Source organism: Anabas testudineus, chromosome 9 (assembly GCF_900324465.2).
Source record: "Anabas testudineus chromosome 9, fAnaTes1.2, whole genome shotgun sequence".
NCBI lineage: Eukaryota > Metazoa > Chordata > Actinopteri > Anabantiformes > Anabantidae > Anabas > Anabas testudineus.
Window position 1 is genome coordinate 2467322 of NC_046618.1, and position 18012 is coordinate 2485333.

Consider the following 18012-nt stretch of genomic DNA (forward strand, 5'->3'; position numbering starts at 1 on the left):
TGACAATTCATTTAACTTGACTTTCTCATGGCCTCTCTATGAGTCTGCCCCACCTTGGCACATGTGGCCACTGTCTATGTGTGTGTTTGATGTCCGATAAAGCCCCGTCTCTTTTAGCGCCTCGCTGCTGTTAAACTACATTCCTCCCACCTCCAAAACCCAAATATATTCACTCACACTAACCTGTTACCATCAGGCCATTCATCAATGTTCAACTATCCAAACATGAGAGGTGTCAGGGAGACGGCACGGTCAAAGTGTTTAAAACTTTTCCAGTGACCCTGGTGATGGAGCTAGTTGGATGGTTCTTTCCAGCTAGAAGACGGTCTAGAAAATGACAGAGATTTGATCCGAGAGGTTTTAATTAACATTTTTATCAAAGAGTGTCAACATTAAAAATTAAAGAATAGCAGGTACCTGTTAGTTAAAGGACAAAACATTTACTATGTCATTCAGAAACTATGAAAATGGAAGAAAAAAACCAAACAAATATTGGTCATAGCCAACACGTCAGTTTGGAATGTCCTGTAAAAGAAAGAAGCCACTAGTGTATTGAGCAACACACACAAAACAAACAGGCTAGCCAAGGAAAACAGAGGCAGCTGATGACAGAAAGAAGAGCTGTGAAGAAAACCCCACAACAACAGTCAGTGGCATCAGCAAGAAGCTCCACAGATCAGCAGTTCAGTGAGTGAATCAGATACTACTGTATGGGTGGTAGGTGGCTGACTATTGACCTTCAGGTTGTGGTTTCATGTTCTTACACCACGTCTTATTAAGTTAACATTTATAAAATGCATTTATATTATGTAGAGCTTACCATACAAATGTCCTTTCAACCCATCCTGACCACGTCACTTAGCTGCATCACATCCTGTTTATGACTAAATGAAATGTTGCATTATAAGGCCAGCCTTATGGACCTCGTCCCAACTCTCAAAGGATTTTACTAGGGACAGTATGTAACTGGGCAGTGACTCAGTGGAGATCTGGGGGCTTATCCACTGTGACAGGTTTCACACACAGCTTGTGGGCCAAGCCCACAAATAACAGCCAGACGCGTTGTTTGCCATCATTCTGGGGCCTGTTTCAGATTACTGACGGGCTCTTTGAAGTTGGCCGACGGACAGGCAGGGTTTTCCACTTCTGCTTCTCTGCCAGAAAGAGACTGGGTCATCAACAGCTCTGCCACCCATCGCATATCTTAAATGACCTCTGAATAAAACGTGTGCTTACTTAGGCATCTGATCAGAGAGCTGTTGGAGGTTGTAACAAAAGGTCCAGTGTGAGGTGTTTCATGATTTCACAGAAATGTCTTCTCTGAAATTCATGCCTTTAGGTATTGAATTTAGGTATTAGGTATTGTTTCATCAAAGGCCATGATATTTAGTAGATGTTAAAAAAAACTACAGTCTAAACAGTATACAGAAAGAAGACACTGTTGATTTAAAGCTTCTATTTTCTATCAGCACAGTTGGTTACCTGACTGTCACCAGTGACAAAAATGCCCCACTGAAAAGCTTCCCAATCACACAGTATATACATCTGAATTACACTCAGAAATACAGGAACATACAGTCAACTCGGAGTGAAAATAGGCAGTTTGCAGATATGAGTTGAATTACACTCCCCACCCCAGTATTGGAACAGTAAGGACAGTTCCTTTATATTTGCTGTAGACTGAAAACATTTGGGTTTGACATCAAAAGATGAATATGAGGCAAGAGATCAACATTTCAGCTTTTGTTTCCAGGTGTTTACATCTGGATCTGATATACAGTTTAGAAGATAACACCTTTAGATTGAACCCACCTATTTTTCATCCCTCAGAGAGATGAGGATTGTTGGATTTGTTCATCTTCTTAAGGTTCTGACAGCTAACTGGAGTGACTTCATAATGTAGACCTATATTTATACATACATACATATACACAAGTATGTTCTTTTGCTGTCCATTTGTCACAGATTAACTAGAAACTGGACTTACTGTCTCACAGTTGTATGTCTCTGCCAACCAAGGACGTTACAGTGTACATACAGTGTCCAGTTTTAAGAGATTCTGTTATCAAGGTGAAATTTAAAGACATCCCCTCAAGACATTCCTGAGATATTGTACTCACAAGAAAAGGCTGTGAATGCAACACAATCTCTAAAAAATAAAGTCATTAAATAGTTTTCTTTGAATGAGTGATCTTAATACGTGTTCACTTTTTTCTGTCAGAGCTTTCAGTTGCATCATGAGCATCATCAACAGATTGACATGGATTTTGAAAATTTCTTGGTCAAACAAATCTGAAGGTGGAAATGACAAACCTTGAAATCAGGGTGAGATATTGATTCATAGGTTGAGCACATAAGATAAGACTTTATTGATCCCCCGAAGGGGAAATTCAGTCACAGCAACAACAACAGGACTAATCTATAAGTCGAAAGTATAGTACAGAAATATACAGTAAAAAATGTACAATTAGAGAGGTGAGATAGTAGATAATAAAGTTTGTGAGTTCATGAGTAGCAACACCAGCACTGAATTGAGGAGATATCAAGCAGATCAGTCTGAGGTTATCCTTATATTTATTTTAAGTCTAGTTATATTATTGTTTTCTCACTGAATAAAAACATAGTAGATGTCATTTTCACACATGTTGGATGTGATTTCACATACATTGTCACCTCCTTATTTTAACAGAACTATGGAGCCCCTGCAGTGCTACACATCATGGTTGGCACTCATGTATCCTGAACCTGCCCCTCTCACTCACACTAAGATTTCCCTGCACTGTCATGGACCGCTGAGCAATAAAACTTCTGTAACCAAACCCAGTGCCTAATCCAGCCTGGACAATCACTGGCATGAGCTGTACCTCCACAGAGCTGAACCCCTGCAGACTATCGCCATGCAGCACAGCATGGGTGGACAGACCACATCAGTGGAGCTAATCACACCACGGGGGACTGGAATGACGTGGGAAGACAGAAAGTCAGTGTCTGTGTCAGTGTCTGTGGGATATAGAGTTGTCAGATTTCATTGATGGTGCAGTTAAGTGTTCAATTACAATGTTTTGTGGGGGGAGTGATCTCAGATGGGGCAACACTCACACAAGTAAAAAGAAATTAAAAATATAAAGAATCAGGTGTAAATGTTTGTGTGTAATAAAATGTTCTGTGTGTGGCTGGTTCTGGGTTGGTGTGTGATTAAGTGATTCATGAACTGAATTAAGTCCAACTAGTCGAGAATAGCATCAGCAGCTTGGGAAGAAACTTGAGGCAGCGTTTTCTTGCACATAAAGTGCAGCAACACAGAAACTCCACCTCCTACTATCAGTCCAAACGTGTCAAGGAGCAAATCACCTCGGACACAGTGTGAGAGGGATAAGAGCCAGTGCACTGTGGATAAAATGTTTATAAGAGGAAACAGCCAGAGAAAAAACGCAAATCTTAGTCAATCTGTTGCCTTTATGCTTTTACGTTTGTCCTGGATCAACTTTGCGTAAAAGTATAACCCGAACAGTGTCGTGCGTAAAACTTTCTTTTTCTGTCGGTGACCATGCCAAGCTTCTCGGAGCCTTGCGTCCCAGGCGAGGTACCACAAGCCCCTCCGACAGGAGCCGGTGATGCGGCCCTTCGAGAGACTATCTTGGCCGGACCCCCGCTGTTCTCAGCCATCGCTCTCTCCCCCCGAATGTCAGCAGATCCCAGTTTGGATGATCCCAGCGCGGACCCGGTGTTTCGCACGTCGCCGCCGTGGCAGCCTGGGACGCTGTGCCCCGACATTCAAGAGGGAGGGGAAACGGCTGAAGACGAACCCAATGTTTATTTGGAAGCCAGCGAGCTTTGGAGACAGTTCCACAAACACGGCACAGAAATGGTCATTACAAAATCTGGGAGGTACAGTAAATGTCTAATATTTACGCATGGATGGAAAGTTTTGATGGCTACTTCATGAGCTAATCTGTTCACTCCACAGACGCATGTTTCCGCCGCTCAAGGCCAGGTGTACCGGCATGAATAGAAAAGCCAAATATATCCTTTTGATGGACATCGTGGCGGCTGATGACTGCAGATATAAATTTCATAACTCCCGCTGGATGGTGGCGGGGAAGTCAGACCCGGAGATGCCCAAGCGCATGTACATCCACCCGGACAGTCCGGCCACAGGGGAGCAGTGGATGTCCAAAGTGGTGAACTTCCACAAACTGAAACTGACCAACAACATATCCGACAAACATGGATTTGTAAGTGTGGATTTCAATATGTTTATAACCTCTGTGCGCAGTTATGTTGCCAGGGAGTCTGTGCGTCTGTTTTGCGCTTATAGAACGTCTCTACAACTTCAATCTCCACTACGTAGCGCTAACATCATTATTTTTGTTGCACTGTTTTAACTTACAGACCATTCTCAACTCGATGCACAAATACCAGCCGAGATTTCATGTAGTGAAGACAAACGACCTTCTCAAGCTGCCTTACAGCACCTTCAGGACGTTCGTCTTCCCTGAGACGGAATTCATCGCAGTGACAGCTTATCAGAATGAGAAGGTAAAAGGTTTAAAGGTTCCTCAAACTCGAGGGGCCTGTTGATTTGTTACTGTAACTCCAGGCTTTGTCATATAAGAATTGGAGCAGGGATTCTCTCTTTAAGTGATCATGTTCTTTGTACTTTCAGATCACTCAATTGAAAATAGACAATAATCCTTTCGCCAAGGGATTCCGAGACACGGGCAACGGGAGGAGAGAGAAGAGGCAAGTTAGTTAGGGATTCATGACTTTATATAAAAGTCTGCTATAAGTCTATATAGTTCTGTAGTATCATGCAAAACAGGCCTGTACTTAATGTTCTTATAGTATCTAAAGTAAAATAACTTCTTCTTATTATTAACCTATAGCAATGTGTTTTTCATTTCTAATGATGTTCATATGTTTTGTATGTAAATTAATAACTTGCTAATAGATGTCAAACAAACAGGAAAAAGGGAATTTCTGTACTGTACTCACTTTCACTGATGGTAACCATTTAAAAGAACTATGCTGTAATGTACATTTAGATTGAATATCCTGCACTGTGAAATCTATTTACCAAAGCTGGAAAAGTTTAAGTGGACTAACTTTATGATAACAAAGTACATTTGAGCAGAAAACACATTAAATGCAATATAATCTATAATCTAATTATCTATCTGTGGTCTTATTAGATTGTTGAATGTCTAAAACACCCAGCCATTAGTTTAATAATTATTTACTTTTATTTATTTATTTATTACTTTTTTAATACCCAAGTCAAAGATGAGACATCCTTAAATATAAATAAAGACTCTGAGACCCAAAGGTAATGAGCGCAGAACACAGAAACTGGAAAATGTTTTGCAAAAGAAAAAAGCCAATTAATTTCCTCATTATTGATACATCTATTGATCCAGCTCTATTGTGCAGATAATTTCAACCATTTATTTTTAAGAATCCAAGGAATTACAGAATCATTCTGGGTATTTTACCCTGAGCATCATGTTATCTGTTTTACCATATTATAAGTTTTTATTTTCTAAGAGGTTATCTTATTAATAGATAACATATTATTTTTATTTTATTGTTATTATTAACAATTATGTTATGTTTTTTTATGTAACACCAGGAAACTACAGCATCCATCAGAAACGTCTAAGGAGATGCGGATGACTGACATGAAGCCTGAACCTGTAAAAGATTCGACTGTACACTATTCAGACAATTCCAAGTCTTCAGGTACAGAAATGTTTTTTATAAATACTACTTAAACTTGTAAAATGCTAATTTTGTCATTACAGTACATAACATTCTGTGACTTTGTTATTGTGTTTTTATAATTTTATTAATAATTTTTTAAGATGCCTATGAAAGTGACAGTGATAAAGATGTTGAGGACAAAACTGGAGAGGAGAGAAAAATGCAGAAAGACACTAGTGCCACGGTTTCTACAACAGAGAGGACTGTACAGGGTCCAGCTGAAATGCAGAGAGAACTGTACCCCAGACAACAGCACACCAGCAGACCTGAAGGAGCAGGTTGCTGCAAGGAACAATCGTGCAAATTACGCAGCAGTTATGCACGCGGTTGGGTTTATCCACTGGAATTAAACAGAAATCTGTGGAGTCCAAGTCTTTTCCACCCTGCTCAGGTGAACAGCTGGTACAGCTGTGCTAACGTGGACACAGCGGTACAGAGTGGACTCAGCCTGGCAGCACCTGCCAGGATTCCAGGACCTGCAAGGTTTCCTGTCAGCCTTCAGCAACACACACTGGTACAGGTACACAGAGAACTAACAAAATGGTTACCTAAGTATTATAATCACTAAAATGAACTTGAACTTGAAACTAATATGTGGAAATCTGAACCAAAATGACATTGAATACAACTTTGGAACAAACACCAACCTGGTGCACTACTGTCCCTGAATCAGTTGGCTGTACTAGAAAATAGCATGGAAACATGTTGGTGTAAACTATTCAAGTTTTACACAAGGGAAAACTAAAGAGGTCAAGTTCTTTTAAGAGAAAACTTTGATTGGAAGCACAAGACAAATTAAGTTTACATCAGTAGAGTAAAGTAGTTTGATTTTAGTGTTAGTTTGTTATTTAAGACAGAAGTGTGCTTTGTCATTCTTATTAAAGTTGTGAGAAAAAAAAATCTTTGAGAATTGTCTCAAAAAATGCATGCTGGGAAGTCTTGAGTTGAACGAACTCACCATTTCAAATTAAAAAGGCTCCAGGTCAGAACAATGTTTTTTTAAGCTCCGACAATGAAAACTATTCATTTTAATTTGTATAAACTTGAGAATATAAAACTTAGATATTTAGGTTATGTTCAACATTAATATAGTTTTTAAGAGCTGCTCTCTACTTGTACTTTTTTAATTAGTAAAAGAAATTTTTTTTCCAAACTACTATTTTGCTTGTACTGTACACTGTAGGCGATTTGGGGGGTTCTAAGAAGTTATTCAAATTTTCTAACATTCTCTCTGTCTCGTTTGTTTCAGTGATTTGAACTAATTGTCGCCATATTTGTCATTTTAACATCCAATTGCAGCTTTAGGAACAATTCTAACCATGTCTCATCAAAATGAAGTGGCTGTAACTAAAGTGCAACCACAATAATGTTTTTGCAGTGAACATAATCATTATGTTGTGAGCAAAAATATTGTTTTAATGAATGATGCACTACATTTATTATGTAAAAGAGGGAGTAGAAAAAAGAGGATGGAAACAGTACGATGTAGAACATGCAGGCATGACAAACTGTTGCATATACTGACAGCTGGTGCTGGTAGGCCGGAGCTAAGCTATGATGGTTATACAGTACTGTGCAGCTAATGGTTAACTGGATGCTAACAAACTATGCACTGCACACTTTCAACATAAGGGTAGAAGTGATACACCACAAAACTCCACATGTCTCAAGATGTCAGCAAGAATAAAGCAGACACAGCTTTTTATAAGTTTGATATGAACACTAATAGGGACAAGCTCGACCAGGTGGGGCACTCCCAGTAACACCCACCAGTTGGCCAACTATGTACAAAAACACTTATAGAACAAACACAAATGGAGTCAAACACTAATAAAACCAATCAAAACACATGAAATTGTAATTCTAACACACTCATAACCCACCAGGGGTCGCTAACATTTCCCATAATGCACCCAGCTCCTAGTGCTGCTAGTGCACACTACACACAATATGTAGTGTGTGAAGTAACACAATCTTTCCCTGATCTTAACCCAGTGCTGTGAGTGCCTGAACCCAATGATAAAAATAGTCGTCCTTTAATAACAAAACTGGATCCTTCACTGCAAGTTTACATATTTTTGCGGAGAAGAAAACGAGATGTTGTAGATCGGATATGTTCCCTGTTTATGTTTATTCGATATGTTCAGTAACATTTGTAACTTCTTATCTATGCTTTGTTAACATATGATTATTATTGTGGCAAAACATTTATTCAAGTTGTGGTTATGTTTCCTAACCTGCCACCTTTTTACCACCCTGTGAATAAAGTAGGGTGTAGATCCACCCATGCTTTATTACTACCCAATTCAAACAAAACTGTAAACCAGGGGTTGTAAAAATACTGTTTTAAATTCAAAGTGTACATTTTTTCTCAGTTATTTATCATAATACTGTTACACAATAGCTGTTGCTGTACACAGTTGTATAATATGGATGTAAAGGAAACCTATCAACATCTTTTCAGTGAATGGTACTGTTTTGTAGGCACATTCTATTACACACTGTATACACTATATGACAGTAGTATAGGCTGTTTCAGCTTGTCAGGATTCAAGAATTGGACCTGATTAATTGTCTTTTGTATGTATTTTCTTGAAAACAGGACCTAGTGACCCTGTCACACATCGGAGGCTTTCTGTTTTATCCCTACTCTGACCTGTCTGCTGCAGCAGCTCAGCGCTCCACAGCGGATTTTAGAGCCTACCCAAGCATCCACAGCCGGGACTATTTCACTTCTCCGCTAATATCTTCAACCATTCCTCCTGTGGGTGGTGGTGGTGTGAAATATGTTACTGCTGATTCGCTTAGTCTACCCATCGACGAGGAGAAGAGCTCAATAGATGAAGCTCAAGGTGATTGCAGTCAACACAAGCCGCAGACAGGGGGAACATTCTGCCTTGAGAAAGGACACGAAAATGTCTTACCTTTGAACTGAGAGACATTATTTGATTCCAACAAAGTTTGGTGTATGTGACGAGGCCTGAAATGAATCAATAATGCAAAACATAAAATAAAACAAATAAGCCTTATGAGGGCCTTGTTTACTTTTCCAAAAAAATTTAATGCTTTATTAAAACACAGCAGCATTCTTGCATTTAAAGAATGTGTGGGATGCATGTATGTGTGAGACAGAACAACAGAGACAATAAAAACAAAAGAGTTTTTTTTGTGTAAGTGGTTCAATTCAAAGTTAGAAAACAATTTTGTTTGTATATTTAATGAGAATTTTACCAGTCAAAACTCTGTTAAACAGCATCGTCAACTGTTTTGATGTGATTTTATTAAATATGACTGACAGTGAACAAACAAACAACCAAGTGTGATCACATTTTGATGTAGATGTTGCTGAATTACATGATAATTCAGCAGCTACAGTATTCACTACTTTCTCACTGAATTCTTATGTGAAATAACAAAAACTGCTTCAACTTTATTATCATTATTTGATGTGAATTTAAAAACATTTCACAAAGTTAAAGTTAAAGTTAAAGTTTTGTATGTTACTACTGAAAAGTGTTTTAATCCTGACATTTTGGGGGCTGCCATCCTTATCTTAGGGCCCATTAGTCAACATACAGTTGCAAGAAAATGTTTTCATGTTTTTATTGAACATAACATGTAAACATTCACAGTGTAGGGTGGAAAAAGTATGTGAACCTCTAGCCTAATGACTTCTCCAAGAGCTAATTGGAGCCAGGAGTGAGCCAACCTTGAGTCCAATCAGTCTGATGATATTGGATGTGTTGCTGAAAGCTGTCCTGCCCTTTTAAAACACACACCAGTTTTGGGTTTACTGTTGCAGCACTGTTGCCACTCTCCCTAGGCGTGGTCGTACTGTAAAGATGACTGCAAGAGCACAGCGCAGAATGCTGAATGAGGTAAAGAAGAATCCTAGAGTGTCAGCTAAAGACTTACAGAAATCTCTGGCACATGCTAACATTTCTGTTGACATGTCTACAATAAGGAAAACATTAAACAAGAATGGAGTACATGGGAGGACACCACGGAGGAAGCCATTGCTGTCCAAAAAAAATATTGCAGCACGTTTGAAGTTTGCAAAAGAGCACGTGGATGTTCCACAGCACTACTGGCAAATTATTCTGTGGACAGATGGAAACCAAAATTGAGTTGTTTGGAAAAAACACAAAACACTATGTGTGGAGAAAAAAAGGCACAGCACACCAACATCAAAACTTCATCCCCACTGTAAAACATGGTGGAGGGAGCATCATGGTTTGGGGCTGCTTTGCTTCCTTAGGGCCTGGACGGATTGTTGTCATTGATGGAAAAATGAATTCCAGAGTTTATCAAGACATTTTGCAGGAAAACGTAAAACCATCTGTCCCCAACTGAAGTTCCACAGAGGATGGATGATGCAACAGGACAATGATCCAAAGCATACAAGTAATTCAACAAAAGAATAGCTTCAACAGAACAAAATACGCCTACTGGAGTGGCCCAGTCAGAGTCCTGACCTCAACCCGATTAAAATGCTGTGGCATGACCTTAAGAGAGCCAATGAAACCAGACATCCCAAGAATATTGCTGCACTGAAACAGTTTTGTGAAGACGAGTGGTCCAAAATGACTCCAGATCGTTGTGCAGGTCTGATCTGCAACTACAGGAAACGTTTGGTTGAGGTTATTGCTGCCAAAGACGGGTGAACCAGTTATCCAAAGGTTAAGTCCAAAGGTTCACATACTTTTTCCACACTGCACTGTGAATGTTTACATGTTATGTTCAATAAAAACATGAAAACATATAATGTTTGTGTACCATTATTTTCAGCAGACTGTGTTTTTGTATTGTTATGAGTTAGATGAAGATCAGAGCACATTTTATGACCAATTCATGCAAAACTCCACGTAATCCCAAAGGGTTCATATGCTTTTTCTTGCAACTGTACATGATCCAGGGATGGACAGTAAAATTTACAAACCACCCAGCAGTAGAGTCATTATATTCAAACAATATGATCATCAAAACAGTACAGGACCTATAATGTAAATACAATATGCTCCATCGTTTCCTGCTGCAACTTGATAATGTATCACAAAGGCTAATTAGTAACATCCTATTCATTGCCATCAAATGCGTCATCTACTGTGTAAAGTACTTTCTCTTTTGAACTAATACATTTCTACTTTTACTTAGGTAAACCTTTAAATGTCGGAGTTTTACTTGCAACAGAGTATTTCCTCACAGGGTACAGCAACTTGTACTCGATTACGTAATCTGAGTACTTTACCGTTGTCGTCGTGGGCGCTTTTTAACAACGTCATAAACACGGGACTGTCATCAAGAGCTGTCGTAGCTTTCTTAGCACACAGCTAACAGCTAAATGTTACCGTTAACCATGAATGGTTATTTTATAGTTGTAACTTTTGTAGTATTTTTAGGGTGACGATGATTTCAGTGAGCTACATTCTGTTGTGCGGACAGTTCCTTCTGCTGCTGACTGTCATCCTGCTACAATGTCTGGAAGGAATTCACTCTCAAAACTCGTCGACCACGGAAACTCCGACATCTACTAGCCAGGGAACTACTGCGCTCCCGTTCAGCGAGCAGCCGTCCGAAACTGTGAGAGTGGAAAGTACGAATAATTCAGAGCCCTATGAGTACAGACCCCCGTCTCCAGTCGTCCTCTGCAGCTATCTGTAAGTTGCATGTAACGTCACGGTAGTGGTTCTGAGATGCTGTTGTTAGCATGTTAGCGTCAGTTAGCTAGCACAGGCTAAGTGGTCTGAGAAATCTGACGAATCCTCAGCTGTTAAATGACATCCTTAAACCAGTGCTCGTCGAAGCCACGTTTGTACAATGTCTAACAATTCTTATACTATAAATCGTATTCCTTGGTTACATTGTAATCGTTTAAAAATGAATTATATCGTAACTGTATGTTGAGCAGCTGCGGATTGTTGTGAGCAAATATTGCTATTAAATGAGCTAATAACAAGGTCCTGCTATGCCAGTATTTTGTACGTTGTGCCGAATTTATGGTAAGTTAAAATAATGAAGAGCTGGCTCTAAGTCATCTTCTATCTTATATGGAATTTACCAATATTACTCGGGATTATTAACTACCAATTTGTGTAAATACAGTTTGGTGCTCCCTACTTACCAGAATTGATTGATTATTTCCACTGCTATAATTTGCTACATTCCTAATCTCTGTTTTCCTTTATACATGTAATGTTTGATAAAGACCAGAAGAGTTCATCTACTGTCAAGAACCTGTGGATCACGCAGGCAACCACAGTGCCTTCCTGGAGGCAGGCCATGGTTGTGTGGGGGTAAGTCTTGATTGTGAAACAGATATTGTGTTGATTACAGGGCAGTTAATTTACTGTTTTTGTCTTTAGTGGGGTGGCCAGACTCAGAAGGAAGTGAACCATACACCAGTTATCTGCACCGCACTTGATGACATAGAGTGTGCTGGACCCAGAGAATTCCTCAGAGGAAATGTTCCCTGCATCAAGTAAGAGATACCTGTCACACTTATCTTCATCTACACACGAATGTGGAAATCTAACTTTTACACTGGTTTAGGGGCAAAAAGAGGACTACAGTGATTGGCGAAAAGCAGTAAAAACATTGCATTTTATAATTTGTTGCTTGTGACGTCTCAGGTTTGTGTGGAGTATTGTGTGACTCAGAGATGACATAACATTTGACGATTAAAAAATGTGCTCCCAATTTTCTCTGAAACAACTTGAAGCTAAAAAAAGTACAAAAAAATAAAATAAAAGCAATACAAATCAGACTTTGATTTTTAGAGTCAGCTAAATAGTTTAAATAATACAGCAAATAAAAATTACCCAGGCAAATTTGCTGGTTCCCCTAGAAAAGGTATTAATTTATGGTGAGATCTCAAACTAATGGTTTCCTGTAATTAGCACCACACATGTCCTCAGCATTGTCATTGTCATTCAACCTTTTTAAATAGACAAGAACTTACTGTGCTGTTGGGTATCATTGTGTTCACCACACTGATAATGGACCACAGAAAGCAAAGGAGAGAGCTGCCTGAGGACATCAGATAAAAAATATAGACAGGCATGTTAAAGGTAAAGGCTTTATGATCATCTCCATGCAGTTTCATTTTCCTGTGACTACAGTTGCAAATATTAAGAAGTTTAAGATCAAAGAGCAGAGAGAAAGAATCTTATATGGACAGATGAGAAAAAACTGAAGCTGTTTGGCAAATCACATCAGCTCTATGCTCACAGTTAAGGAAATTCAGCTTTCAAACCAAATAAACTATATCTACTTTGAATTGTGGAAAAGGCTCTTTTATGACATTATGTGCCTTGAATCTGTGCAGGGATCAATGAAATGGCAAGACCATAAAGGAATTCTGGAGCTGGCCATGGTCCACATTAAAACCTGTGCTATCGTAATTCCACCACTAGATGGCAGTGTTTACAAATGTATACAACCAGCATATTATTCACACCATCTTATAGCGTCCATGAGGTTCATCTCTGTGCTACATGCTCACAGACAAGAGATATACAGCGGCTGAACACAATCAAAGCAGCACCTGTGGAAAGACACTGCTGCGATCCTGCAGCTGGATCAATGCTACCTCCAATTTGGTCTCTGCTCAGACTGTGTTCACCCTTTATCTTGTACAGGCAGATGTTGCTTTCATTGTGTACACTCTGTGTTTATAGTACCTGCAAGTGTTATTCTGTTTGGCGTGTTATATAGTCATTGTTATATTTTGATATTGTCTGTCTTTAATATAAGAATATTTTGATGTATCTCTCATCTGCAGATTCAAAAAGTGAACGAACGATGAATGTAGTGTTGAAATGAACATTCTTTTTTTTTTTTTTTTTTTTTTTATGGCACAGCTGTTGACTTGATTCTCACTGACACTAAATTGCCTTATAATTAATATGATAATAAATGTTTTTGGTTTGGTTTTGCATAGATACACTGGACACTACTTCATCACCACGCTGCTGTACTCCTTCTTCCTGGGTTGTTTTGGTGTCGACCGTTTTTGCCTGGGCCACACTGGCACCGCTGTTGGAAAGTTGCTCACTCTGGGAGGCCTTGGGATCTGGTGGTTTGTGGACCTTATTCTCCTAATCACCGGTGGCCTGATGCCCAGCGACTACAGCAACTGGTGCACCTACTACTGAAAGAAAGGAATCGGTTATATGTCATAAGTAACTATTGAGAACTCCAACATCTGCTGGTTCACACGCTGATCTATTACAAACTAATCAAGAGGTCTAAACATAAGCCATACAAAGTGACAGATCACTCATGGAATGGACTGCATTTGGGGAAAGTCATCCTATGTAATTAGTACTACGTGGACCCACATGGAAAGAATTCATATGTTGTTCTTGTGTTTGTGTTTAGTGCGGGGCCAAAATGTTTTACTCACTCGGTATCGGGAGAAACTGAAATACAGAGTTAAATGTGTTTGGGAAAATCACTGAACTTGTGCAATGATATACAGATGTTACCATAGTTACTAAATCATAAGAACAATTGCTTGACAGTTGTATGTGGTTTTAATAGTGGCTAACTGTTGAATTAATGCTAAGCTCACATATTTGCCACAATAAGATGATAAAACCACAAACTGCAGCAGAGTTTGCTTGGAAGTGGGCCTGGGGACGATGCTCTTCCCTGGGCGTTAAGTCTAAACCAGAAAGTATCCAAAGGATCCTTATACACCTTATCTGTAAAGTTTTTGTGCATTTGTCCATTTGAATTGGCTCCTCCAGTGCACATAATTTCGTATACTAACAGAAACTCTGAACAGTGATCTTTGAAGTTTTCTACCATTTCCCGAGGGCAACATCCTACACTGAGTTACCACTTCTTTCCTTCTTCAAATTACCACACAGCCCAGCTCTGACCCTTCACTGTCCTCCTCTTCTGGAGGCATTCTGAATTCCATGTTTTCTCTGGTAGTTTAACGTCAAACTTACTGATTGACATCACAGCCTGAAGGGATTGGGAGCACGCTACAAAAAAAAACGGGTGATGATCACATGTCACATTGACGAGGTGATGATCCAGTTGTTTTCAGTGTTAACTCTAGGAGTGATTTCTTTTCACCTTGGAAAAATGACAGTACGTGTGCTTTTTTTTCATATGGAGAACCTGATTCCTGTCCAAGTCTCTCAAAGTGAAACAGATTTCGCTCTCCATCAGCCTTATGCAGCTAGGCCTATGTCTCACATTTAAAAAGTCAAATCTCCATCTTTCACTTTGTTAAAATCCTCATCTGTGCCTCACCAAATGTTTATGTGCTCTGTCAGAGGTAGAGCAGGTTTCATTAGCTAAGGATCCATAAAACCCCTTTCAGGTCTTATCATAAAATGTTGAAGGAGACGTGTCTACTGTTCTCATTTGGGAGCAACAGTATTCTTTTAGCAGGCATTATATATTATCAGCTGGCTAAATGTTTTTTTGTAGAGGGAAGCATTAAAGCATGTTGAATTTTTTGAAATATGGCAGTAAACATATGTTACATGTGACATCACAATCCAAGAGTTTTTTTTTTTTTTTTTTTGTCCATTCGCTAAATAATAGTTTCCTCTAATTCTTTCCTAAATTCTAAATTCTCTCTCTAAAACAGTGGGAATTGTATCATATTAAAGCTTGTTTCAAAGCTTTATGTTCTGGAGTCTTTTGGCATTGCAAGATACTGTGTATATAGCTTGATATTGATCTGCCCAACATAAGTGTTGGCTGGGTGAGACTTTCTTTTTATTATTTAACTTAAATCCACTGTACTAGTCGGGCATATTCCTGGGAGCTTTAAGGGCACGCTGTGTGAAGAGGGTGGCGGGTTCTATTCACATCGTCCTGCTGTATATCTTTCTCGGGCTCTTCTGCCTCAAATGTGTGGAGAATCCAGTCTCCCTTGCTCGAATGGTAAGAGGGAATCCACAGTGTTTGGTGTTGTATTTAGCACTGTTCACAGCCCTAATGACTCAATAAAAAGTACCGGGTCCAGTGTGTTCTCTTTGTTCTCTTACTAGATTTTGTAAGCTCAGGTTAGTGCAGGGTAGAGTGTCAGGGTAAGAGTGTTGTGGCAGAAGTCAAAAATACTTAATTTAAACAAAGTGTAAATGCTTGCATAAAAGGTACTCTAATACAAGTAAAAAAATACCTCTTTACTTAAATTGAGCAGAGGTGGAGCCAGAGGGGTGGCCAGAGGCAGCAAAGCAGGCCCACATCATGATACTGCCACTGCCATGTATATTCTTGCACTTACCTTCTATTCTGTCTGCATGGCCTTGAACAACATATTATGTTCTTTTTGGAGATTAGTGACTCCCTCCTTTACACTCCTCCATGCACATCAGTGTTCTTGATGGTGGACTCATGAACGTTGATATCTTGTGTGGCTTCCTGGACTATTACACACCTTGCTCTTGGGGTGGTCTTTGTTGATTGACCTCTCCTAAGGAGGAGAGTAATGGTGTTCTATTTCAACAAAATTTCATTTTTTAAACTAGCTAGTATAATTGGGTTTTCTTTTATCCAGTTTAGGTCATATTGATGCAAAAACAGAGACAATTCTAAAGTCTCTTCACAAATCACCATACATACTGATGCAAAATATATATAAACTGGCAAAATGATGAGTAGTCATTACTAATTGTTGAAAATGCATATAAAGTGTATATATAGGTATAAACAGATGGAGGGAAGGTGTTTGCATAGTGATCAGATCATAACATTAAATTAAATATGCTTGACCTCACTGGGAAAATCCAATGTTCTTAGTAGATATTTCATATATTCTCTGGTAAGTGAATGTGAAGTGGGAAGAAACATTCTGGATATTTACATGTTGTGTAGATGAATTCTAGTTTACTTTTTGACATTCTGAGTAGAATATTAGATCTGTTAGGGCTATAAAATAAACTGTATTAACAGACTTTTGATGGCCCCCTGGTTCCACCATGGCTCCACCATGGCCTGTTGCCTTTTTCTTGCCCCGGGGCTGTTTGTGATTTGTCTCTCTGCAGGTCCTGGTAGGCGGAGCTTGTATTAGTACAACTGGAATGCATTTAAAATCAGCTGTCACCATTCTTTGTTTTTCTTTTCCTTGCTGTCTCTCCCCTTCACCATGCTATGTTTGTTTGTTTTATTTTATTTTTCTCATCATTGTCATCTTTGTTTTTATTTTGGGCTGTATGACTCTACACGCACATGCACCACACATAAGTTCTATAAGTCAACAGATTTAGTTTGGTCTTCCAAGTACAAGTCAGTATCCAAAATATTTTTCTTATTATTTATTAGCAAATCATTCAAAACTTATGATTTTTTCAAACTTTAAATGTGTTCATTTGAATTATAATTGCTAGTTTTGAGTTGACACCAGCAACATGTTTTAAAAGAGACAAAAGAGAAACATTTGGTGGACAATGTCAACTAACTGGCAATAAATCAGTACCACGATTCAAAATGGGATGAGGTTTACCACTGTGTGAAACACTGAGTGGACTGTTGAACAATTAAATACATTTTGTCAAAATGAAATTGTAAATAATTTCTGCATTTCACCATCTATTGTACATTAATTTTAAAAGATTCAGAGAATACACAGAAATCTCTGTGTGGAAAGGGACAGGGCTGAAAACTAGTGCATCAAATTCAAAATGAGCAGATATTTGTCTGTTCTCATTTTCAACATGTTGTCTCTGTACTATTTTTTTTCTTGAGATTTCTACATTGTTGGGATTGGAAATGTTGTGCCATGTGTATTTCCATTTTTTTGCCATGACCTCAGAGACAAATATTGTGCAGTAAAGCATGTGAGTGGTCTGTGGATGTTTTATGTAAAAGTAGATACTTCATGAAATTTGAATGTGTAGTTACATAAGCATCGACTACTATGGATTCTTAGCTGATTTTGTATTCAATTCAATTAAATTTTATTTGTATAGCGCCAAATCACAACAGAACACAAATCTCAGGATAAATGTGATGTGTATATTATTAGTAAGGAGAGAAGAGCGAGACTATGCATGCACACCTACTGTAATTGAGAAAAAAATCTGTGTTGCAGTCCCACTCTTAGTACTAATCTGGTTCATGCCTTGTCCCTTGAGAGTCCACGTGTGTGGTAGGGGTTCCAGGTAGTTTGTTGATATTTAGGAATAAAAGAGAGTCTGTCACCTTCTACTTCTCTTATCACAGCCTGATTTGCAGTATGAGTCAACTGGGTTGGAGTATCTAACGAGGTTTAATTCCATTTAATTT

At 38.8% G+C, this 18012-nt stretch overlaps 2 protein-coding genes across 2 annotated transcripts; both read left to right on the plus strand.

Annotated features, from left to right (window-relative positions):
• The first annotated feature begins 3390 nt into the window (after positions 1-3390).
• On the plus strand, positions 3391-8884 carry tbx3b (T-box transcription factor 3b). The gene is made up of 7 exons (XM_026343743.1): positions 3391-3888; positions 3968-4235; positions 4393-4539; positions 4667-4743; positions 5630-5739; positions 5862-6280; positions 8363-8884. Exons 1-7 carry the CDS (start codon positions 3548-3550, stop codon positions 8693-8695), a joined length of 1695 nt encoding a protein of 564 aa, XP_026199528.1. The 5' UTR covers positions 3391-3547; the 3' UTR covers positions 8696-8884.
• Positions 8885-11048: 2164 nt separating this feature from the next.
• tm2d2 (TM2 domain containing 2) lies at positions 11049-15750 on the plus strand. Its single transcript, XM_026344008.1, has 4 exons — positions 11049-11417; positions 11966-12053; positions 12123-12238; positions 13700-15750. The coding sequence occupies exons 1-4, from the start codon at positions 11167-11169 to the stop codon at positions 13911-13913; spliced, it is 669 nt and encodes a 222-aa protein (XP_026199793.1). The 5' UTR covers positions 11049-11166; the 3' UTR covers positions 13914-15750.
• The last annotated feature ends 2262 nt before the right edge of the window (positions 15751-18012 follow it).